The 25,777-nt window shown below is 34.2% G+C and overlaps 2 protein-coding genes across 3 annotated transcripts in view; one reads left to right on the top strand and one right to left on the bottom strand.

Moving 5' to 3' along the window:
- Nucleotides 1-25,777, bottom strand: part of Plod (procollagen lysyl hydroxylase) — a 96,290-nt gene that overhangs the window by 4,264 nt on the left and 66,249 nt on the right. For both annotated transcript variants that reach the window (XM_072534022.1, XM_072534023.1), the window contains one exon: nt 1,519-1,843. In XM_072534022.1, the coding sequence (XP_072390123.1) occupies nt 1,519-1,843 (325 nt within the window). The remainder of the gene's footprint in view (nt 1-1,518; nt 1,844-25,777) is intronic.
- Nucleotides 6,874-20,299, top strand: LOC140443003 (immunoglobulin domain-containing protein oig-4-like). The gene is made up of 5 exons (XM_072534025.1): nt 6,874-7,088; nt 10,786-10,886; nt 10,945-11,026; nt 14,456-14,523; nt 20,043-20,299. The coding sequence occupies exons 1-5, from the start codon at nt 7,007-7,009 to the stop codon at nt 20,199-20,201; spliced, it is 492 nt and encodes a 163-aa protein (XP_072390126.1). The 5' UTR covers nt 6,874-7,006; the 3' UTR covers nt 20,202-20,299.

Here is a 25,777-nt window from a genome sequence, read left to right as displayed (position 1 = left end):
TTTCGGCCTAAACATGTTCAATGCAATTCATATCAGGTGAACACGGTGGCCACTTCATTCTTGTAATGCCATGAGCTTCTATACACTCGTTGACAATTCTCGCACGGTGAGGGCGAGCATTATCATCAATCAGAACAAATTATTCACCTATTTCACCAAAAAATGGAACAACTATTGATACTATGACTCTGTCTCGATATCGTGTAGCAGTCATTGTCTCATTAGTTAAGACGACTAAGTCCGTGCGACCGTCAAAACATATGCCTCCCCACACGCAAACGGATCCACCTCCAAAAAGAGTGGTTGGGACTCTCAGATTTTTATTGTAACGCTGTCCTCTTTCCCTTCACACCAATATTCGGCCATCATTCGTATACAAACGAAATCTGGACTCGTCAGAGCAAAGAGACAATTCCTCCAATTTTCGAAATTCCGCTGATAGTGTTCCATCGCCCAGCTATATCTGCATGCACGCTGCTCCCTAGTTAGTCGTGGATGGGTAGCGCGCCGTCTAGCCCATAAATTGGATGCATGTAACCGTATTCTGACAGTTTGACTGGAAATCGCTCGTTCAGTAGTATGCCTGAAGATACTGTTAATTCTGGAAGTCGTGAATGTTGGATTTCTTCTAGCCGTCAGAACTACAAAACGGTCTTGCCGACGAGTTGTAGATCGTTCTCTTCCTCCTCGATGCCTGTATGTTGCAGATCCAGTTGCTACATACCGATTCCATGCACGACTTATCACACTTTGCGACACATTTAGCCTCATAGCAACCTCTTGTTGAGTTATGCCTTGTTGGATCCAACGAACTAACTGCTCAAGCTGCACTAGTTCTAAACGTCTTTGCGGCATAATGTTTTTGTGATAAATAGATTCCTTGACTTATTGACAACTGGTAAAGCCAATACAAGCACTTTTATACGAATGATATATTCATGTTTGGAACTACATGTCTCTCTTTGTACGAGATAAGGGCCGATAAGAATAGGGAGAAAAAAACCACATGCAAAAAATATTTGCAATAAAGGTAGCATATAGAGTATAGTACAGGCAATTATTTTAAAAATAGTTTTATATGTTAATTTTAGGAATTTTAAAATGATCCACTTCAATTGTTGAGTAGTGTATATACACAAGTATGAGATTATAGTATTATAAACATATCAAAGCACATACTGATGGAAGAGTAAATGGGGATCTTCCGTTCGACATGAAGTCTGAGGAAGGATTCAACACGCTGCACTGAAAGTCTTATTACCAGTTCCATCTTGCTAATTAGTTTGTGCAGTTATATGGAAGGAAATACTCCAAGAAGGAAATCCATCACGATTCCACGCAAAAGACCTAAGAGGAATCCATGCATGTGGAAAAAAAACGTTACAGAGTTTTCAAATTATGAGTATACCAGACCCAAACGTTGAAATCCTGAATTTCTTCAAGAGTTCTTGGCGAAGTTGAATGAAAGAGCAGTGTTTGGTCCAGAAGTATCACATATAAAGTACACAATTCTCTTACCTGGGCATCTTTCTTCTCCGGATTGAAATTCTCAGGGTACTCTTCATTGATATACCTATCCTCCCAATCCCTCTCATTCTCGAAAATCTGGTACATGTCAGGTTCAGTCCTCGTAATATCGAAAGTGTCCGCGTTGATCAAATGCCCGAATTCGAGTCTGTTCGATACGTACATAAAAACGTCTAAATCTCGCAAGATGCTGCAGAAAGCCATATCGGCATCCAAGTCGGGTTTTGTATAGTTTAGAACGGTGCGATCGTGTTTTCTCAGGAGAGTGGCGTTGATGATGTAGGCGTTGGAGATGAAGGGAACGTTCCAGAGACCTCTGAAACAACACGAAGATTATTAAAATATTGTGTTTCTACGTATTATATTTTTTCATTAATTTTTCAGTGCAAGACATGAAGTAACGAATATATTAAAAAACTTGTAATTTTAGAGGATTAGGATCAAAGGAAGAGGATATCGCTATTAAACGAATAATTGAATAATTTTTATTTTGACGACGTTTCTATTTCAAGCATCAGCAAGAAGCGTCACTACCTGACTTCGCAATGGCAACTTTGCCGAAACGTCGTCGAAATAATGGTTTTCCCCAAAACCAAAATTATTCAACGCGGAATAAAACCGGGAAAACCACAGAAAGCACATATAGCTCTCGCGGAAATTTCAAGTCAAAAATACGAGCTCAAAGAGCTAGATGACTTAAAACAATACTGAAGGAGGGAGAAATGGGGAAACAAGAAAAGGACGCCCAAAGAAGAAATGGTTGGAAGCAGTAAAGCAAGACTTGTCAGAAATAGGCGTGGGAGATCGGAGAGAGAAAGCAAGGGACTGGAAAAAATGGAGGGAACTAATCAAGTTCTTAGAAGCTAGGAGCCTGCAAGACCTATATTTTGATAAGTTTAACTGTAAGTATTTTATATATGATAAGATTTTATCAAAATTTTGCCATATATTAATCAAGTCTAAAGCAAGTTGCTTAAATCTTAAAAATGTATGGGCAGAATTTAGAAAGTACATAAATTGGTAATTTTTTATGATATATCTCATTTTTTCGAACTCTGTATGCAAAAATACAAATAATTATTTACAATACACTTAACTATTTGTTTCAAAAACATACAAATATTACCTTAACAGCAACTCGACGAGCTCTTTTATATCTTAGAATTATTGCATGTTATATGTGCAAACATTATATGACGAATTGTTTAAAAAGTGGTAAAAAATTAGAATAAGTTTGATGCAATATCTCATTTTATTGGATATCAAAATGTTCTAGCTGTAGGAAATATATTTTAAATAAACACAATTAAAATGATTTTATTTATTACAACTATTATAATCCAAAGATGATATTAAAAAAAAAAGAAACAAAAAATTCTTTTAACAACATTTTATTCACACCAAACATAATACTATAAAAATGTTGACAATTTTGTCTATTAGTGTCTAAACATACACTATCTATTCTCTGCAATAAACAAAACAACACATTTGAAATATTTTCCCAGTTGGATGGTCATTCAAAAACATTACATCTGCTTAAATATCTAATTGGGAGATGGGACTTAAGTGTTCCTGTTTTTTATAGTGTTCAAAAGCTCTAAGATTAAAAGCTCTAAGTGTTAAATCATAATTAGTAATACATATTTTACAATTTCTCATCAAGTTGATTTATAAAGGAATTAATTTCATTGTGATGTTGCACATCAGTAGAGGTGTGTCTTTTAGTTTAAAATAATTAATTCACAGTGTTTTGCGACAAAGGCTTTCAATCACATCCAAGTCGAAGACGTCTTACACCTAATGTATAAAAGAAACATACTACATCTACTTCCATAATCGGATACGGACAAAGATAAATGGAAACCTAACACAGTGTATACCAGTACACAGCGGAGTCAGACAGGGTGACTCGTTAAGCCCACTTCTCTTTAATATAATAATGAACGAAATAATATAAGCAGTACGTAAAGGTCATGGTTACAGAATGGGGAATAAAGAAATCCAAATATTATGTTATGCAGACGACGCCGCATTAATCGCCGAGACAGAAGACAAGCTCCATGCATGACAACATCTAAATACCCAATACGACGTAAAATCGAAATTGATGGGAAAATAATAAAGCAGGAAGCAAGTAATCTGGGAATAGATATAACTAGTTACGGAAATGTTGAAGAAGAAGTACGACAACAAAGCTTAAAAGCAAGTAAAGTATCGAGATCTCTTAATGACACAAATGGAAGAACAAACACCTAAGACAAGACACAAAAACAAGAATCTATAAAGCAGCAATTAGACCTATATTAACATACACAGCGCGGCTTAGACAAGACCTGACACATCTAAAACGAGACGACTACTAGAAACAACAGAGATGGAAATACTTCGACGAATATCAGGGAAAAGTGTGTTGGATAGGAAGAGAAGCGAAAATATTGTTACGATAAATTCTGACCCTAAACTGTAAATATTGAATATGACTAATTCTGTTTTCTTGTAGAAATTTCGGCGTTTGTTTACCAGAAGCCTCTAGACCCGAATTATGATGAGTCATCCATCTCGAGGGTTTCAAGCAGTTGAAAAACTAGTTTTAGCCGTTGACCGCCTTCTAGTTTACTCGATGGCATTCCCGTTATTCTTGTCACCACCACCAACAGTGTTCGAGTAAATTCGAGTCTGCTATAAGGAATTCCGGAACTAATGGGGGTTTATATAAAAGAGAAATTTTATATGGAGGGTCAGTTAAATCTGAAGACTCGCGCCCGCGATTTAATTGTCACGTTCGCCTTTAAATAAATTATGTATTATTGAGTAGTTAAATAAATTAATATAAGTTATTGTGCTTTTTAATAAATTAAAATAAGAACCTTTTAATAAAGACATTATAAATTGAATAAAGACAAAAGACAGCAGTTAAATAAATATCATTTCAATATAAAAAGAGCATGCAAACATAAGAAGATCATACACGGAAACAGGAGTGGAACGAAGACATTAGTAGAATGAAAGAGGATAGGATAGTACGAATAGCACGAGATAAGTCACGAAATGGACGAAGAAGTATTGGCAGACCAAAAAAAAATTTGGTACTAATTTAAACAATTTAGGAGGCTAATATTGAAGAAAAAACAAGCTTTATAGCCTACATACAAGAAGGAAGAAGACTAGGCTACTACCGAACCGTAAAGGATATCAAAATGCCGTCATTTCTAGAATTTAAATTTTTTTACGTTCTGTGTGAAAAAAGCCACCTTCTCCCCCTTTCCACCAAAAACGTAAATTTTTCGTTTGTATTTTTTTTTGGGAGGTGCAATGAATTTAAAAATTTCAAAAAATTCACACGCCTAGTTAAGACTTTTAAAAAACCCGTAGATTGAGTATACATAACCTAAAAATGCATTTTTTTTTTTTCGAAAAAAGCGCATAACTTTTTTTTAGAGGTGGCTGTTGCTCCAATTTTTTTTCTATTTTTTGTATTGGCGTTTCTCCGTTTTTTTAGATGGTTCTATATAAGATATTCATAGCTTGTGTTCAACGTGCTTGATGAATTGTGCCTCTTTTGACGCCCTTCGCCTTCTCTTCTTCACGTGCCATCTCCGCGACGGAGGTTGGTAATCATCATGGCTATTCTGATCTTAGATGCTGCTGCTCTGAATAGTTCAATTGATGTGCATCCGTACCATTCCCTCAAGTTACGCAACCATGAGATTCTTCTTCTTCCTACACTTCTCTTGCCCTGGATTTTCCCTTGTAATATCAATTGAAGTAGGTTGTATCTCTCATTACGCATAACATGCCCCAGGTATTGCAGCTTTCGTGTCTTGATGGTTTCCAATACTTCCATTCTTTTGTTGATTCTTCTCATGACTTCGTTGTTTGTTACATGCTCGGTCCATGATATCTTCAGGATTCTTCTATACACCCACATTTCAAATGCTTCCAACTTTTTAGCAGTCGACGCGTTAAGTGTCCATGCTTCTATCCCATAAAGCAGAGTCGAGAAAATATAGCACCTTGCCAGCCTAACTCTCAAGTCCAATTTTAGTTCTCTTGCACAAAGTACCTTTCTCATTTTATTGAAGTTTGTACGTGCTTTCTCTATTCGAACTTTGATTTCTTTGGAGTAATCGTTTGTGTGATTAATTATTGTGCCAAGATAGTGGTAGTTTTCAACTTGTTCTAAAGCACTACCGTTAATTGTCAGGCTTTCACCATTATTTTGGGTTTTTGATATCCTCATAAATTTGGTTTTCTTGGTGTTTATTGATAATCCATATTCCTCTCCATACTCAACTATCTTGTTCATTATCTTTTGGAGGTGTAGGAGGTTGTCTGTTATTATGATAGTATCGTCCGCATATCTAATGTTGTTAATTGGTGTTCCGTTGACCTTGATTCCTGCTGTTTCTCCCTCAAGAGCTCTTTTCATAATTTCTTCAGAGTATGCATTGAATAGTAGTGGTGACAATACACACCCCTGTCGCACTCCTCTTTTAACTTCGAACTCTTCTGATGTGTATTCATTAATGCGTATGTGTGCCTGCTGTTTATAATATAGATTTGTTATAATTCGAAGGTCATTGTGTTGTATTTGTTTTGCTTTGAGGATGTCCATTAGCTCTTTGTGGCGGACTTTGTCGAAAGCTTTGTTGTAGTCTATGAAACAGACGTACATATCTTGGTTCACATCCAAGCATCTCTGGATTAGTACGTTGAATGCAAATAGAGCTTCACGGGTACCTACGCCATTACGGAATCCAAATTGAGTTTCTTCAATATCCATATCAAGTGTTTTATAAATGCGTTTATGAATGATCTTTAAAAATAATTTAAGTGTGTGAGACATCAAGCTTATGGTACGGTGGTCGGTGCATTCTCTAGCATTTTTCTTTTTTGGGAGACAAATGAATGTTGAGGTCAACCATTCGTTGGGTATGTCACCCGATTGATAAATTTTATTAAAAAGCTTTAAGAGGACATCAATGTACTCATTTTCTATTATTTTAAGGATATCAATAGGCAGTTGATCTGGCCCCTTCGCCTTAGATTATGTTATTTCATTATTTGGTAGGTGTAAAAATTTATGCATGAATTGTAAATTGCGAATTGTACAGAACAATCAACTTAAGTAAAAATTAAAGCCCAAAATGTCTCATTTTCCCCTCCTTTACCCCCTTTCCTATATTGGTAGTGTAGATAACAAACATATTAAAACCATAAGCGAATTTTTCAATTTGCTAAGCAAATATCGTGATAAACAACAATTTAACTCGTATCATCCTTGTCCCCTTTTAAGAGGTCACCTAATTATTTAATGGGAGAGAAAACAAAAGTACCAATTGTTGACCCCTTTCGGTTGTAAGACTACACTAAAATCGTTCGAATCAACTGCTCTACCATAGCGTAGTATCATCGGATTTTTTGCGTTGTCTTAGGGTCCGTCTCCTCGCGTTGTTTTATCATTTAATTGGCACCAATGAGAGGCAGGAAGTTTGTGGTGTTTGTATGCGTTTGCATTTGTGCACATTTATGTGAAAGTGCCAGAGGTGGAGGACGAGGTAAGGCCATTTATGCATTGACAATATAACGAGTCTTTATTAAAAATGACGAAATGTGCATTCGTAAATTCTAGATTCTAATATCTTCATTTCCTCTTGACTTTTCTGACATGTATGTGGTTCTACATTATATATTACCACTTCTTTGCATTGTTTGCTTATTTAGCTTTAATTATTATCAAAATTCTTTTGTGGTCGAGTAAAGAAACACTAGTATACTGCGGAAATGACACTTATTCCCAACATTATCTAGTAGGTGGAATGACTCGAATACTGAGACGATGAACGAAGACGCTTAAATCAATATTTGGAACCATAATGTAAGAAACCAGATATCAATGAGTGATTTTGAAAAAAAAAATGATTGAAAAAGAAGCTTATGAGACTCTAGACAAGAAAAAGAAAACAAGCAGTAAGAAAGGATTATGATAATGGAATGAGCAGGTGAAAAATGCGGTAATTGAAAAAAAAGTGCAGATCACGAGCACTTATAAAAGGAACTTCAAGGCAAATACATTAGTAATCATGGAAAAAGTTTATTAGTTAAATTGAAAATGATTTACAAAAATGGGGAAATAGATGATACACTGGAATAATAAACCATAGCAAAAACAAAAAACTATGTATTTTAAGATAAGAGAATTTACTGTGACAAATTGAATTGATATTGATATCTAAATACAAACTTCGTGAATGCTGTTACTATACTCTCACATTCTCTTACTACACTTTGGAATCCAAAATACCTAAATATTCATCATCATTCTGGCTTTACAATCCTGTAGGTCCTAGCCTCCTCAAGAATTTCTCTCCAGTCGTCCCTATCCATCGCTTTTCTCCGCCAATCACGTCCCATATTTCTCATGTCTTCATCGATGTTATCAAGGAACCTTGTTCTGGGTCTTCCTCTTCTTCCCTGATTCGCCTTAGTACTTTTGTTTCGAAACTCCCTAACATGTTTTCATCACTTGTTGTTAGAGTCCAGGTCTCTGAACCATATGTTAGGACTGGGCGTATTATTATTGTGTAGAGTTTTATTTTTGTATTTCTCGATATAATTGTGGATTTAAGGAGGAAATTGAGCCCAAAATAGCATCTCTTGACCGTGCAAATTCTGCAGTTTATCTCTGCGGTAGTATTGCAGGTATATAAATTCGTTCACTGCTTCGATGGCGTCGTTTTCTATAACTAGTGGTCGTAGGATTTGTGGTTGCGTGCTTATTTTCATATACTTCGTTTTGTTGGTGTTTATTATTAAACCCATTTTTGTAGTTGATTCTTTTAATGCTACATACGCCTCTCGTACAACGTTTTCCATTCTCCCAATAATGTTGACATCAGCAGCATAGGCAAGGATTTGCACTGATTTATTATATATTGGACCAATGGTTTTGATGTGTAACATACATATTACTTTTTCCAGAGCCAGATTGAACAGTATACAGGAAAGAGGGTCTCCCTGGCGCAGCCAGTTATTTGTTTTAAAAGGTTCAGATAGTTCCCCCTGAATTCGTACTCGACATTCAACTTACATTTCGCTTCTATGCACAGAGTCGTAGGTTGCTTTGTAGTTTATAAATATGTGATGAGTATTTATGCCATATTTCAATGTTTTTTCTAAAATTTGTTTCAGGGTTGTAATCTGATGAATTGTCGATTTACCACCTCTGAAACCAGCCTGGTATTTTCCTAGAGCATTCAAAGACATCTCCTTTTTTGTGTATGGTGCAAAATATTCCAATATTCCAATCATTAGGGAGAAATTTCCGTGTCCACATTTCTCTTATAAGCTGTTGTAATGCCATTATGATATCGTGGTCACCTTCTTTATATAGTTCAGCTGGGAGATTATCTATTCCAGGTGATTTGTTTCTGGCTAGTTTTTTAATTGCATCTTTAACTTCAAGAATAGTTGGTGGTTCCTATTCCCTCTCGTCTGTTACCCTTACCTCATCTCTTTCGTCTTCCAGGTTTTCTTCTTCTTTCTCTATATTAAGTGCCTGGTTAACGTATTCCACCTATCTATTCAATACATCTTGCCTTGTTGTTAATAGGTCACCATTCTGACTTCTTCTTCTTCTTCACTAGATTTACAACTCAAGGTGAATCTTCGCCGCATCCACTATCGCCCCCCATCCTCTACGATCTTGCGCTTCTATTTCCCATTGTTGTACCCCAATTCTAGATAAATCGGCTTCAACATCATCCTTCCATCTTTTTCTCGGTCGGCCTACTGATCTTCTACCATCTGGTCTTTCAAACAACACTGTCTTTAACACTCTGTCATCCTCTGATCGTACCACGTGACCTGCCCATCTTATTCGGTTTGCCTTGATATGTCTAACTATGTTTTCACTTCCATACAGAGTCACCAATTCAGCATTGCGGTGTTTTCTCCAATCCCCTGTGAATTCATCTCTTTGAGGGCCAAATATTATTCTGAGCACCTTTCTTTTAAATACTAGAAGCTTATTGATTTCCCGCTGGTTGAGAGTCCATGACTAACTGCCGTTCTGACTTCTGCATTGTGTTATGGTTGCTTTGAATTCTTTTCTGTTGATGTTAACTTTTTTATATAATGCTCTGAATACTTTCTCTCTGTTGAGGTTTTCTATATATTTAAGTTCCTTATTTAAGTGGTTTCGTTTTTTTTTCTTTTGTGTATGCTCTTTTCTTCTCTTCTGTTTATCTGGTAATTCTTTACAGTTGTTCTAGTTCGTCGGGAAAGCATCTTTCTGTAATCATCAAACCAATGATTTTTACAAATTTCTGTTCCTATTTCATCTTTCGCTGCTGCTTCAATGTCTTCCTTTATTCTGGTCCAATAGAAGTCTATATCTGTCTGGCATTCTTCATTTACATTTTAATTCCTTAACCTGCTGGTGATGTTTTCCGAGTACCGTTCTGCAATTGACACATCTCTTAGCTTTTGCACATTCGACTTTTTTCTATCCATTTTATCTTCTTTGCTGGTGTTTGAAATTCTAGTCCTTAATGTTGAGAGAACTAGGCAATGATCTGAGTCTATGATTGCGCTTCTATAACTTCTGCAGTTTATTACATCTGTTCCATGTCTTAAATCTATTAAGATGTGATCAATCTGACTAGTTACTCTTCCATCAGGAGAGGTTACCTTGTGCATGTTCTTGTGTTCAAAATAGGTGTTAGCGACTGTCATATTTAGTGCTGCTGCTAAGTTTATTAGTCGTAATCCATCATCGCTACTGATATGTAGGCTATGCTTTCCTATCGTGGGCATGGAAATGTAAAACACAGAAAAAACAATTAAGATGATGTCGATACAAAAATATTCCGAATGGCTTTTTCCGTACTTTTTAGCAAGTATATTTTAACTGAGCCCCATTTGAAAAATTCATCAGCTCTTTCATTGGCGTGTATTTCCCGGTCACCTGAATCCCATACTTTCCGCCAGTTTGTCGACTTCTTGGCATTCCCACACTAACTTGGACTTCTAAGAGCTTTCATGACTGCTTCTTCTTTAAAAGCCTGAGCATATATCGAAAAAATACTTTCCAGATCATTTATTTTTTTTATAGTACTAAAAGATTATCATCTAAAGAACAAATAACTACCAAATATTCTAATTTATGGCTTCCTATAAAAACAAACTCTTTAAGGTCACAATCAAAGCAATCTGTTTCTTTACAATTTTATAGTTATAACATTCTTTTCTCAGGAAAATTAACCAGAGGAAGAGGACGCATATACAGTTCTAGCGTTCCAGTCATCATACAGCATAGAAACCCTGCTGCCAAAAACTACTACGAAAATAAAGATGTATGTTGTAAAAAACGGTAATAGAACAGCATTATAAGAACTCACATTTTTGTTGCAGGGTGCAAAAATTGTCAAAGCCAGTCATTTTGAGTTGGATTATATGCTGGGACGGAAGATTACGTTCTTCTGTATGGCTACAGGTACCTTATCAATATTATAGAAAATACTTTACGTATACAATATTATATGATCGTTAAAAGAATTTTAGACAATAAAATATTCTTTGATCAAATAAAAGGCATATATCGAGCACAGTTTAATTTAATCTTGTCCAAGTACTTTCGATCCCTAGATCATCTTCAGGGGCATTTCGTCAATTGCGGCCTATCCGACAAGAATAAAATGTCATAATTAGACTTCGGCAAATATGCATATTGCATATTTTGCATATTGTGCATATTTTATGCAAATATTTCATATTTTGGCATATTTGTATAAAAGTTTGCATAAAGTGCATAAAAGTTCAGATTTTTATACTGTATTTGAAAATTTTTAAACATACCAATTTATTTCAAATCTTGTATAAAATTTTGTAGTCATTTTAATCAAGAAATGATCTAAGTACGTAATCTCTACAGGTACAAAACATTTACAATTTCAAAGAAGATCAATTTAAGTAGCCCTCAACATTCTTAGAAAGTCTCGGTCACTGAGGCATTCAGTTATTGGATAATCGCTAAGGGTTCGCTCATTTGCATTTTATGATCTAATCCCCAAATCTATCTACAATTTATTGTATCTTAACAGCAGGTAAACGGCTAATAGTTTTGTTCCTAATTTAGGGATTTTCCAAAATCTCCCAGTTTATTGAATTAGGTACCTAAACATTTCTAATTTGATGCTCAGATTTGTAAATCATTTTTGTTTTGATATTCAAAGCGTAAACACTCGTTGTGCGTAACAAAAAGGAAGATTGTGATTTTATAATGCCTAAAACAACCAGTGCTTCAACTTGGATTAAACCTTATAAAGAGCTGTCTATGGATATGGGAAAAATCTACTGTTCAGTCTGTGGCAAAATTGTAAGTATCTAATATTTTCTATTAAATATCTAATATTTCATACATACAGGGTGTTTCCAAATGACACTTACAACGTTTGACTGTAGATACTTCTCGAAAAATTGAACAAAACGATATAGTTAATGAGGGGTCAAACTTATTTACTTTTCGAGATACAGGGTGTTAAAATTAAAAAAAATTAAATTCTTTTAGTTAATAACAACAATAACTTTAAAACCAATAAACGTATTTACTTGAAATTTAGTACTCGTAGGTTGTTTTTAAATGAAAAATAGCTTCCTTTAGTGAGAAAAAATTGTCCACGGTACAATACAATGGTGTGTATTTAGAAAAATTTTTCACCTTTACTTTTTTTATGAAGTCATCTATTCTAAAACACAATTATTTTTATTGTAATTGAATCAACAAAAAAAAAAACTTTTGTTGAATTTTAAAATAAGTTATATGATGTATTAATGGTTAGTAACAAAAACTAATTTGTGGATTAATACTGCATTTAAAACACTTAGCGAGTGTTTTTTTTCCAAACCAGTTATTTGATTAACCAAAAACACCTTGTATATTTTTATATTTTAAAGGTTGGGTTAAAATAAAGGTTTTTATTTTTATTTATAGATAGCATGTGAGAAGAAATTTCAGATAGACCAACATGTGAGAACTGCTTCACACATTGCAAAAAAAGGAAAAATAGGAGGAAAACATCAAACTTCAATGGCTAAATGTTTCCAATCTACTTCAAAAAAATTAGATGAGCAAGAAACTTTTAATGAAGACTTGTGTCGCGCATTAGTGTCTGCAAACATACCGCTTTCAAAATTAGCAAATGTAAATTTTAGTTCGTTTCTAAAAAAATATTGCAAACTTAATGTTCCAAGTGATCGGTCTCTAAGAAGAAATAATGTGAACGGGCTATACTCGTCGGTGTTAATTAATATTAAGGAAGAAATTGCAGATAATTATTTTTACATATCTGTAGACGAAACCACTGATTCCTCAGGAAAGTATATTGCTCATTTATTGATTGGTGTTCTTAAAGAAGATACCTTACCAAAATCTCATCTTATTTCATGCCAGCAACTTGAGAAAACAAATGCTTTAACAATTTCGCGTTTTATACAAGAAACATTAGCAACTTTTTTTCTTCCGACAACTATTCCTTCTAATAAATTACTGCTTATTTTATCGGATGCTGCTCCTTATATGGTGAAAGCAGGACAAAATTTAAAAATATTTTTCCCAGATTTAATACATGTTACTTGTGTAGCGCATGGATTAAACAGAGTTGCAGAGGAAATACGAAAAAAGTTTCTTCTTGTAAATACCATGATATCCAGTGTCAAAAAAGTATTTCTTAAATCTCCTATAAGAATTCAACTTTATAAAGAAATGCTACCTAACATTCCTCTTCCACCACAACCTATTTTAACGCGATGGGGAACATGGTTAGAAGCAGCTAATTTTTATGCAGATCATTTTGTTAAAATAAAGAACATAATTGATACGTTAACAGATGAAAGTTCCCAATCTCTTTTGGATTCTAAACAAACTTTTCAGAGTAACTTGCTTCAACAAGAACTTTCATTTATAAAATCAAATTTTAGTTTTGTTCAAAAAACAATTATGTACTCAGTTAGAATCACCAAAACTGTCATTGTTCGAAAGTACAGCATTAATAAAAGAATTTGCGTCATGTTGTCGGAACGTTAGAGGTAATATTGGAAAAGATATTTTAAAAAAATTTGAAGCTACTATGGAAAAAAATAAAGGTTACCATATTCTTTCTGAAGTAGTCAGTGTTCTAGCTGGAAATATTTCGGAAACAATTAATTTAGAACCAAATGTTTTGGTTAGTTTGAAAAATGCTCCCGTTACATCAGTTGATGTTGAACGAAGTTTTTCCATATATAAATATATGTACTCAGACAGAAGCCACAAGTTTTTGTTAGAAAATTTTGAACACCACTTGGTCATTTATTGTTACCATAATTCTAAATAAGTTTATTCATACTTAAAAATGATGTAGTTACTTAAAATAAATGTAAATCTTAATGAATAGTAAGAAATATTTAGTTATGTACACTTTTTTTTTAAATAAAATTGTTACTATTTTACGATTTTTTTATTTATTTGTATGCATATTTTGTAAAATATTTGCATATTTTCGGGTAAACACGTGCATATTTATGCGCATATTTTCTACATTTTTATTTGCATATTTGCCGAAGTCTAGTCATAATGTTCTGTCTCCGGCTTCTGTACGCAATGTAGCTATTCTTCAATCATTTTAAAGTGTTTGTTTGTCCTTGTGTAGTGTAGTGTGTTGTACAATTATATGTTTATGACATTTTATTCTTGTCGGATAGGCCGCAATTGACGAAATGCCCCTGAAGATGATCTAGGGATCGAAAGTACTTGGGCAAGATTAAATTAAACTGTGCTCGATATATGCCTTTTATTTGATCAAAGTTCATTTATCCGAGCATTCAACCTTATATTTATTTGATAAAATATTCATTGGAATGCTTTAATACGAAATTGTTTTTGTAGGATATCCACGACCAGAGATAACGTGGTTTAAGGATGGCATAGAACTTTTGTATCACAAATTTTTTCAAGTAGGTATTACGAGTTGTGATAAGGCAACCAATTTATCCGCCAAAAATGTTTCAATATGTTTTTACATACATACATAATCGTTCCTCTTCTACCGTCAGGTGTCGAGGGTATATATGTTTTTAAATGATCTTAAATATGTGAGAATAGTTAAAAATTGTTGATGCAGCCCAAAGACGGTATCAATATAGAAATTATTGTATGTATTGCTAGTTGCGATAAAGTAAACAACATTAAATTTGTTTTTTAGATATTCTTAAATATAACGGAAGGATTAACAGTTCTCAATGCAGACGACACTTCTTCTTTAGATGCCATATCCGTATTATGACGTTGGCCGTCATCATAAGATATGTTGTTAAAATATCCCGAAATCCTTATGCGCTGCTGCGCGAAATAATTCTTCCACCATAAGATTACTATCAGATTTTACGCAACCATGAGAGCCTATCCTAAGTATGAGTATCCTAAACTGGGGAAAGAAGAAACGTTTGCAAATATATTTGGGAAACACAGTTTGCACACTAAAACCAGTCAAAATGGACTCAGGGTGGCACAGTTCGCAGCAGCAAATAATTACGTAGTTGTCAGTACTAACTTTCAGAGAAAAGATATCCATAAAGGAACATGGAAAATACCAGGAACTAACGAAGCCAATCAAATTGACCATATACTCATCTCAAAAAGATGGGCAACAGACATAACTAATGTCAGAACGTATCGCGGGGCGAACTCTGACTCAGATCACTATCTTGTAGGGGCAAAATTACGGCAGAAAATAGCGAAAGTAGCAAAAGGGAAAAATATTCAAATCAAAAAATGGAATGTCGAAGGATTCAAAAGCGAAACAAAAAGACAAGATTACAGAAATGCTCTCCAAATAAAACTCAACTGAACTAGAGAGGAAGATACTGCAGAGGAGGAATGGAGACAATTAAAAACAATTATAACGGAGTCAGCAGAGGAAACTGTCGGAAAAGCCAAAAGGCAAAGAAATGCGGATTGGTATGATGATGAATGCAGAACTGCAGTAGAGGAAAAAAGGCAAGCTAGGCTTAACCAACTTCAAAGAAATACAAGAAATAGCAGTGAGATTTATAACGAAAAAAGAATACAAGCGACTAGAATATGCAGAAGAAAGAAAAGAGAGGCTATGAAAAAACAAGTACAAGAAATCGTAAAGCATAACAACAGACGCGAAAGCAGAAAATTCTATAAATGCATAAAAGAAAGCACACAGTCATTTAGACCAAAACTAACGATATGCAAAGACAAGGACGGAGAACTACTAACAGAGAAGCAAAAAATTATAATGAGATGGAAACAATATTTCGAAGAAAATCTAAATGCAGACAACGAAAATGATCAAAACGAGACAATATATTATACGGCGGAGCTGCACATCGAAAATCCAAGTTATGAAGAAGTAGTTCAGATAATAAATAAACTAAAAAATAATAAAGCACCAGGAACGGACGGAATTTCGGCAGAATTATTAAAGCATGGAGGATCCGAACTCTGGGAAAGAATCCATTACCTAATAACATTAATATGGACGAAGGAGCAAATGCCAGAGGAATGGACAGTTGGCCTCATACAGCCAATATATAAAAAAGGAGATAAGAGGGAATGCCAGAATTATAGGCCAATTACATTGCTAAATGTAATATACAAAATTCTTTCTGGTATAATCTACAATAGATTATTAGAATACTCCGAAAATATAATTGGTGATTATCAAAATGGATTCAGACCAAATAGAGCCACTACAGATAACATATTCATACTAAGAACGATACAAGAAAAAGCTTATGAATACGACATAGACCTATATAATATGTATATAGACTTTAAACAAGCTTTTGATAGTGTGAAAAGAGACAAAATGCTGGAAGACCTTTGTAATCTAGGTATACCTAAGAAATACATCAGCCTCATAAAAATGACATTGCAGGGTTCAAAAGCCGCAGTCAGAGTAGATGGAGAACTGACTCCCTTGTTTAACATCAACATGGGAGTAAGACAGGGAGATGCCCTATCAACCATGCTATTCAACCTAGTTCTTGAGGCAGTCATCAGAAAAACCAATATAACCGGCCATATAAACACCAAATCAGTACAAATTACTGCATATGCAGACGATGTAGCCATCATTAGTAGGAATAAGCCACGACTAATGGAAGTGTTCAAACAAATTGGTCCTGAAGCAAGAAAACGAGGTCTCAAAATAAACGAAGCAAAAACGAAGTATATAACAGTCAAAAGAATAACTGACAATGAAAATAATATCACAATAGACAACTATACTATCGAACGAGTGGATGCCTTTACATATCTCGGCACAGAAATCAATCAGAATAACTCCGTAAGTAGCAAAATTAATGCACGTATTTCCAGCGGGAATCGTACATACTATGCTAATAAAAGATTGATGACCTCGAAATTATTAGACAAAAGAACCAAAATGACTATCTACAGAACACTGATTAGACCCGTAGTAACCTATGGATGTGAAACTTGGGTAATGACGAAAAAAGATGAAGCCCAACTCAGGACATTCGAGAGAAAAATACTGAGGAAAGTATATGGCCCGGTACAAGAGGAAGATGGCACATGGAGAATCAGGAGAAACGACGAGGTTAATGAGTTAAATGAAGGTTATGACATTGTAAGATTTGTGAAAAGTCAAAGACTGTCATGGCTGGGACATGTGCAGAGACAAAACGATGCAAAAACAACAAAGAAAATGTTACAATGGAAGCCCATAGGAAGGCGAAAAAAAGGAAGGCCCAGAACGAGATGGTTGGATGACGTGGAAGACGACCTGAAAACAATGAACATAAGACAATGGAGAAGAAGGGCACAAGAGAGATCTGAATGGAAGGACATAGCCAGACAGGCAAAGACTCATCCAGGGTTATGATGCCAAAAGAAGAAGAAGATGAGAGCCTATCCGTCTTTTTCCTTCTACTTTTCCTTCTATTATAAGGCGAAGTAGATAGTATTTAGGTGCTCTAGCTATGTGACTGAAGTATTGTTTCCCTTCTCTTAATAATATTAAAGAACAGTCAGTCTTTATTCATTATTTTATTTCTAGATGTTCGAGACCCACGATATTTAGGATCCCGTGAGAGCACCACAATTCGATTTGTTCAGCATTGACCTCCTCAAGAATATGTATTGATAAGTTTCTTTTAGATAAGACTGACTTTCATGACATTAAAACCCGAAACGCGATATGAGAAATAAACGAAATTCACGTGTTGTGGGTATAAATTTCGGTCAATGATGTCAATTCGGTTATTGAGTACAACATATATGTATAAAGTTTTTACGTTTGGCATTCGTTGCCGCAGGTAGCTGTAGCTTCCTCGGTAGTTATTGTTTTTTGCCCTGGAAACCCTGGGTCTTCTCTATTGCTATAAATTGATCACATTGCTTCTGTAGCGACCCTTTTCCAAGTTAACATGCTCTTTTTCTAGCTTGACTGCACGACCAAATTGTCAGAAATACGTATTTACGGTTGCCCTCCATCGATATACCTATTTCGTTTTTGCTTGGCTAGCCAAATTTTTTACAATTCATTGTCTCAACATTGCCATTGTCATTAACCTCAACATTCATTGTCTTGATACAGAAACTAAACAGTTTCGAAAGCTCGACTTTTGATAAAAGAGTACACATGAGGATTCTACTCTAGGACAGTCTTTACAATACATATGTTATTTTTACTGATCCGATGTGAGTGGACGATTCAACCCCATCTTCTGGGCTTTATTTATTTCTCTGTCCTAATCTCTTTCCTAAATTGACGCAAGATTTGAATTGAATAGAAAACACTGTAATTTTTTTATTAAATCATAAAGTACATGGTATAGGGTTATGGTTTATATGGTTATATTACGGTTTCACTGGACATACCATAAGACAGAAAGACGACAGATGGAATAAGATGATTATACACTGGAGACCATATAGTTATAAACGAAAAAGAGGAAGGCCACAAATGCGATGGTCAGATGACTTGAAGAAACACGCAGGCCTGAAGTGGAGACAAACTGCCTACAATAGAGAGACGTGGAAGAAGGAAGAGGAGGCCTATGTCCAAAATTGGATAGCAAGGGCTGTATAGATAGAGATAGGGTTATGTATGGAATAGCACATCAGGTTAATGTTCTCAGAACTTCAAATGAGGCAATTTTGACGATTAACAAAGCCATCAAGGTAATTCATTGCTTAGGAAGATTTTCGTGTGTTGACGTTTCGAAGTGTTGACGTTAAATAATCCATTCTACAAATTTTCTTCGCTGTCCATCGTCATTAGGCTTCACTTTTGTTTCAATTGAAGGGATGCACCAACATCTCACACACTGCCTCGATATTACCTGTTACATTTGAACGGATTATTTTTGGATGACCAGTGTGTTTAGCCAGTCAGTCATTTGAGGTTTGCTGACGATATTGTCCTCTTTGCTGACAGAATCGATGATGCAGTATCGCAACTGGAGAAACTATACCTAGCCTCCCTACAAGTAGGATTAAAAATCAACCACACAAAAACACAAATCATGACAAATCTTGTGTTAAGCGAAAAGATTTTAGTAAATGGCATGCATATTGAAGAAACCACCTGATATAAGTACTTAGGACATGAGATACGCATAGGAAGAGATAATCAAACATGCGAACTAAGCCGCCGCATAGGACTCACTTGGGTGGCATTCGGCAAGCTAAGCTATGTTCTTAAATCAGAACTGCCTATGTGTCTTAAAAGAAAAGTCTTTAATCAGTGCGTGTTGCCAGTACTTACATATGGTGCAGAGACATTAACACTAACCAAGAAAGTAAGAAATAAAATTTGTGTTACCCAAAGAGCCATGGAACGATCGATGTTAGGCATTTCTCGTAGGGATCGGATCACGAACAAGGAAATAAGACGGAGAATAGGAGTGACAGATGCCATAGAAAGAATGATGACCCTTAAGTGGAACTGGGCGGGGCACATAGCTAGAATGTCGGATAACAGATGGACACAGCGAATAATACAGTGGAGACTGAGACAAGAAGCACATCGAAGTAGAGGTCGTCCACCAACAAGATGGTCTGATGACATAAAACGGATCGACAAAAATTGGATGCAAACAGAACAAAACAGAAATACATGGAAAAGACTGAGGGAGACCTATATCCAGCAGTGGATAAATCCGGGTTAAATGATGATGATGATGATGAGTGTGTTTAGCATCACCAATTGATTCAATTTTCCTGAATTTTTCAGTTACTCAACGTCAACTTCACAGTTGACGAAGTTGAATCAATATTCCGACAAAATATGGCTCAACAATGAAAACGCGTTGTTCTCTCGTGTAATGCTCCATTTTTATTAATTAGAAACTGTCAGCTGTCAAACTGTTTTTCTATTGCCAACACCTTACTGCACAAATGGCGGCAAATCCAAATCTTGCGTGAATTTCGGGAAACCCATTATAAATAACTTTAATTATATGTAACTTTATTTTAGGTACACGAATGGTCAATAGGCAATGATACGGTAAAAAGTAAGATGGAGATTGATCCCACAACACAGAAGGATGCAGGATATTACGAGTGCCAAGCGAACAACAAGTATTCCATAGATTCGAGAGGATTCAGGACGGATTTCGTTATGATCACTTATTGAATAGATTTATGTTGTTTTTTTTTACAAAATTTTAGTTAAGATGATTAATAATCTAATGTTTGTATTTGTTTAGTCTGTAATATAGTTTTTAAGATATTGATGTTTTATTATAATGCAGTAAAGATACAATAGTCATTGTACAAGAAACTGCAAAAGAAATTTTGGGCATACAGAAGAAGGTAAAAAGAAATGAAGAACAATGGTTTAATGAAGAATGTCGATACATAACAGAAAGAATAACTATTATATGTATAAAATTCGGAATAATTATTAATGCATATAAATATAGGTTGCAAGGAGGCAAGAACAGAGACCACATTGAAGGATAAAATAAAGAATATAGAAAGAGAAACCAGAAAATTTCTATCACAACGTAATAAAAGTAGAAAAGTGTTTAAACCAAGATAACAATGTGTAGAGAAAAATGAGGAAACATAGGAACACAACAAAGTGAAATATTGAAAAAATGAACACAATTCTTAAAAAAAAAAAAATTGAAACCAAGAGCTACAAAGGGTTTTCGTGCTAAAGTTGATGATGACAGATACAAAACCAAACTTACAGTATGTTGTTCCTGGAACAAGATATAATATTCAGTTTTTCAATAAGAGAAGAGATTTTGATTTTGCAACTACTTGTTCATTGCGGGTTTAACCTTTTCAGCCAGACATATATGAAGGTAACTTATAAAAATTGGAGTATAGAACACAGGACAAACACATCTTCATATCTGCAACTACCCAGCTGCCAACTATAAATATTGTTCAACGCAATAGAACGCTTTATCTAATAAATCTTCTTTAAGTTAAAGACAAAGTAAACAGTATAGAACGGGTTTTAAATTTCTTTAACAGGTTTTTTCATATTTCATATGTCAAAAAATACACTAAGCAGCAAAATTAACGCACCTTAAAATGGGACATTTTTGATGTCTCGAATTTCCTAAACCTGTTGTCCGATTTAAGTGATTTTTTTTTAATATTTTATAGCCTTATTCTTTAACAATATCGCTGTAATAATATTGTTGCTAGACAGGTAAATTGTCATTGTATACCGGTAAAGTTTATTTCACGAAAAATGGTTGAGCGCTTAATGATTGCAATAAAACCCGACCGCAAGTACCCCAGCTTAATCAACATTAGTTGAGCAGGTAAGTATTCAGGTAAAATTGAAGCTACTGTGAAGTGTCGTTATCTTGTTTGTATAATAAATTCCTGGTAATATAAAAACGATTAAAAAATTGTATAAAATTATAAAAACGATTAGAATACATTTTATTTCATAAAGTTGTAAACATTTTAACAGTGAGTTTCACTATCAATGGTTGATCTTTTAATGACCACAATAAATTTATTGATCGTTAAGTATTTCCTGGAATAATTATACAGGTTCCCTCTATTCTGTATAATTTGTAAAAGTATATAAAACCGATGAGAAATTTTTAAATATACATTTTGTTTCATTCAGTTGAGAGTGTTACAAGTATTACCAGTGTTATACCTATTTATACCTATAAAACAGCATTATGTGGCGTCCGTGGAAAAACGTTGATGGTGCTTCTTCCAGTGTTCCAGCAAAGAAAAAGCATTTATCTGCTGACGCTAGAGAAATCGTAAAAACAATATATAGTTCTTTACTTACAAGAGGACTTACTGCTAATACTGCTGCCAGTGAAATATCTGATTTAACGAAAATACCTCTAACCACAGTGAAAAGAATTACATCAAATCCCATTAAGTCAAGAGGGAAGCGTAAGGATGCCGGTTCTACCAAATGTATTGACGAAAGTGATAAGGACTTAATAAGACGAAAAATTTACACAATGTACGAAGAGCAACGGATACCTACATTAGATGATTTAAAACAACGGCTTACTAATGATGATACACAAATAAACTGTAGCCGCATTAGTCTTTGGAGGATTTTGTCTAAAATGGGCTTCAGATATCGTACAATTGACAAAAGGCAAGTGCTTATGGAGTCCCATCGTTTACAAAAGTGGCGTACTGAATATATAACTTCCATAAGAAAGTACCGTACAGAAGATCGACCAATAATTTATCTGGACGAGACATGGTTTGACACTCATGAAACACCATCCAAAGGATGGTCCGATTCTTTCAACAGGTGTCAAACAAAAGCTCCATCAAACAAAGGGAAAAGAATAACAATTTTACATGCAGGCTCAGAAAATGGTTGGGTCCCAAATGCCTTATGGCTTTCTGCAAAGAATATTAAAGACTCCTGCGTGGACTACCATGAGGATACAACGGCAGAGCTTTTTGAGCAATGGTTTAAGAATTGTCTTATACCTAACCTTCCTCAAAATATTGTGATAGTAATGGACAATGCAAGTTACCTCAATCGTCAATTACATAAGTCTCCAAGTGCAAATAACACGAAAATTGAAATTCAAAACTACCTGTTAGAAAACGATATATATTTTGAAGAAAGTTATTAAAAAAATTAACTGTTAGAAGTGTTAAAATCATTTTCTATTAAAAAAGTATATGTTTGTGACGCATTAGCCGAGGACATGGGACATACAGTGTTACGGCTTCCGCCCTACTATTGTTTATTTAATGCCTTATTGTTAATTTAAATCCATGTGTCTGTAAATAATTTTAAATAGATGTTGTCTAAACAAAAATCAGTAGGTTCGGTGGATTCACTGCTTTTTTGTCGGAACTCGGTTAAAATTCAGTAAAATTAGATCATTCTAAGTCAAATTCTAATAACAAAATTTTCAAATAAATCACGCATCCAGGTTTTGTCCAGACAAAACCTGGATTCTCACCTGAATTACTCAGTCTGTAGCACCAAATTTGCAGCTATACGGTATGTGGATTTTATGTACAAATCGCTGTTTTTGGACCCCTCCCAAATTGGCAACCATATGGTAGGTGGTTTTAATTTACCAATAGGTGTTTTTGGATCACCTCAATTTGCAGCCATAGAGTACGTGGGAGAGAAGATGCCACTTTCATCGTTACCAGGTACCATTCATGTATGCCAAAGATATACGGTACGGTCGCGTTAATCCGAACGGAATCAGGGAAACGGATTGTTCGGATGATCGCATCATTCGGATTACCTATGACTTTTTTATCGGGAGAAGAAAAATTGCAAAATCACAATGAAAATGACTGAAAATGCTTTATGTATATTAATAAAATATTATATTATACAAATATCATATATGTGGGGGAGACAGGGGGGAGTCGCGCGAGCCCGTTCGGACTACCGCGTCGTTCGGACGATCTTGCGTTCGGATTAACGCGATCGTACTGTATAAAGGTAGAACATTTGTGAGTAATGGGTAAAAAAACCATGGTATTGGTTTTCCACTACCATAAACGTGAATTCGAAACGCATTATAATCCGTTTTAAAATTAAAAAGAAAATTATCTTTTTTCCCGATTTCCTATACGACCAATCCAAGCATGTGTAGACAAGGCGAAAAAATAATTTGAGCAACTTTGCCTAGGCGACTTCTTGAACCTTATTTTGGGGTATTTCATGAAAGATGTGTTGTGATGAACTGACAATGAAAAAATCTCATGGGAATATTTTTCAGAACGAACCCGATCTTTTCGCCTTGTCTAGTGTAGTAGGTCAACATAGAACCACAGATTATGAAAATATTCTACCAAAACATAATAAATCAACTTTATATTATCACCATAGCTATAAATAAAATAACAAATAAATCAGCCTTTGAAATGTGGATTTCGACTTTTGAAAATACCCTGGACGGATCGTGTACGCAATGAGGAGGTTCTTTAAATGTCTGCCAAAGTTTAATCAATATTGAGGTGCCATGAAAAGAACCTTAATGTCTCGAAGAGATATTTAGAGAAATAAAATAACAAAAGCAAAAAACTCATAAAAACTAAATTTTTAGATATACCAATTGTTGACATAAAAACAATGCATATTTTAATAAAATTAAACTTTCGAGCAATGTGAAAGATGCAGTCCTCGGATCACGTTCAATTTGGGTATTGAATAGCCGTGTTGTTATAATTTCGAAATAAGATTCTCTCAGATTTGTATAAAAATCCGACCCATCACTACAAACAATGCATAAATGGAAAAAATCGAAATTTTTTTTCGAGTAATCCTGGTATAATCCTGGTATACCTGGATACTTCATTCACAATTATAAGAACTGACTTATGCAGAATTTAAAAGTATCCCGCTGATAAAGTCGAAGCTATAAAGGGATTTGCCTCTTCAGGTAAATAGTAAAAAGGGCCGGCTTAACGAATTTTATATTTTATTTGTCATTTACATTACATATTTAATTTAAATAAATATCTAGATAATTAAGGGAAAAATACATAAACTGATGGAGTATTAGAATTAATTAATTATTATATTTTCTGTCTCGATTCTTTATTAAATATATCCAAATTTTGAAAGTCATAAACAATTTTTGTTTTGTTAAAAAAATTGCAAGTGAAATAATAAAATGGTGAAGTGAAAATTAAAATGAATTAATGTAGATATATACATATAGCTAAATATGAATATATTTTATACTTCATGTAAGGAAAGAAGTGTTTTAATTGTTAGTAAGGTATAAAGTATGTCTGAAAAAGTTGGCAACAAATGGGAAATTTCTTTATTATTAATTTCATGAAAAAAACTATTCTTCATAAACATTTCTGCATTTCATAGAAATCAATAATCAAATTTATAAAAGTTTAAGTGGTATACACCGAAAATCAAAAATATTGATTTATGCTTAAAAGTGAAGTGCTTTTAAATTTAGGTGCAGCATAAAATGTTATTTTAATTTGGTTGTAGGATTTAAAAATTATTTTTAAATTTAGATTCATGGCCTTTTAATGATGTATCAGTAGGTGCATTAATTTTTAATTTACCTTATTCAATATACAAAATCAACAAATGCAAAAGTATTTTTTTATTTACTTTTTACTTTAAATGTATTATTTAATTATTAGAAGGACATGAATCTAAACCTGGACATAATTTTTAATACCTACAAACATTTTAAAATTACATTTTCTTGCATATCTAAATTTAAAATCACTTTCCTCTTCAGTATTAATTAATAATTTTGATTTTTCCTATATACCACTTAATATTTTATAAGATTATCTGTTAATGATTTCTATGTGATGCATAACCTTTAATGAAGAATAATTTTTTTTCGTAAAATTATTAATAAAGAATATTTCCCATTTTTTGCCAACTTTTTCAGACATGAAACGGAAAACTTAAACATAACAAGTCAACATGAATAAATATGAACCTTTTAAAACGAGTAAATCGGTACTCACCGAAGGGACCTCAGACGTTCAGATACAATTAGCGTCTCTTTGTAAAGTCAATGAAGTCGACTTTACTAAAGTAACAAGACATTTACTTAACACAGACACTACACAGTACTCCCCTGAGTTAGTGATAAGTTATAGTCTAAAAAAATCATTATGAAATTGACTGGCCAGTGTGAAAACTAGTGCCAATAAAACACAAAACACACACACAAAACATTTTCTTCGTTGAGACTTAAAATGATGATTAATAACAATAATTATGGGAAATTT

Source organism: Diabrotica undecimpunctata, chromosome 6 (assembly GCF_040954645.1).
Source record: "Diabrotica undecimpunctata isolate CICGRU chromosome 6, icDiaUnde3, whole genome shotgun sequence".
Taxonomy (NCBI): domain Eukaryota; kingdom Metazoa; phylum Arthropoda; class Insecta; order Coleoptera; family Chrysomelidae; genus Diabrotica; species Diabrotica undecimpunctata.
This window is presented reverse-complemented; position numbering and strand designations above follow the sequence as displayed.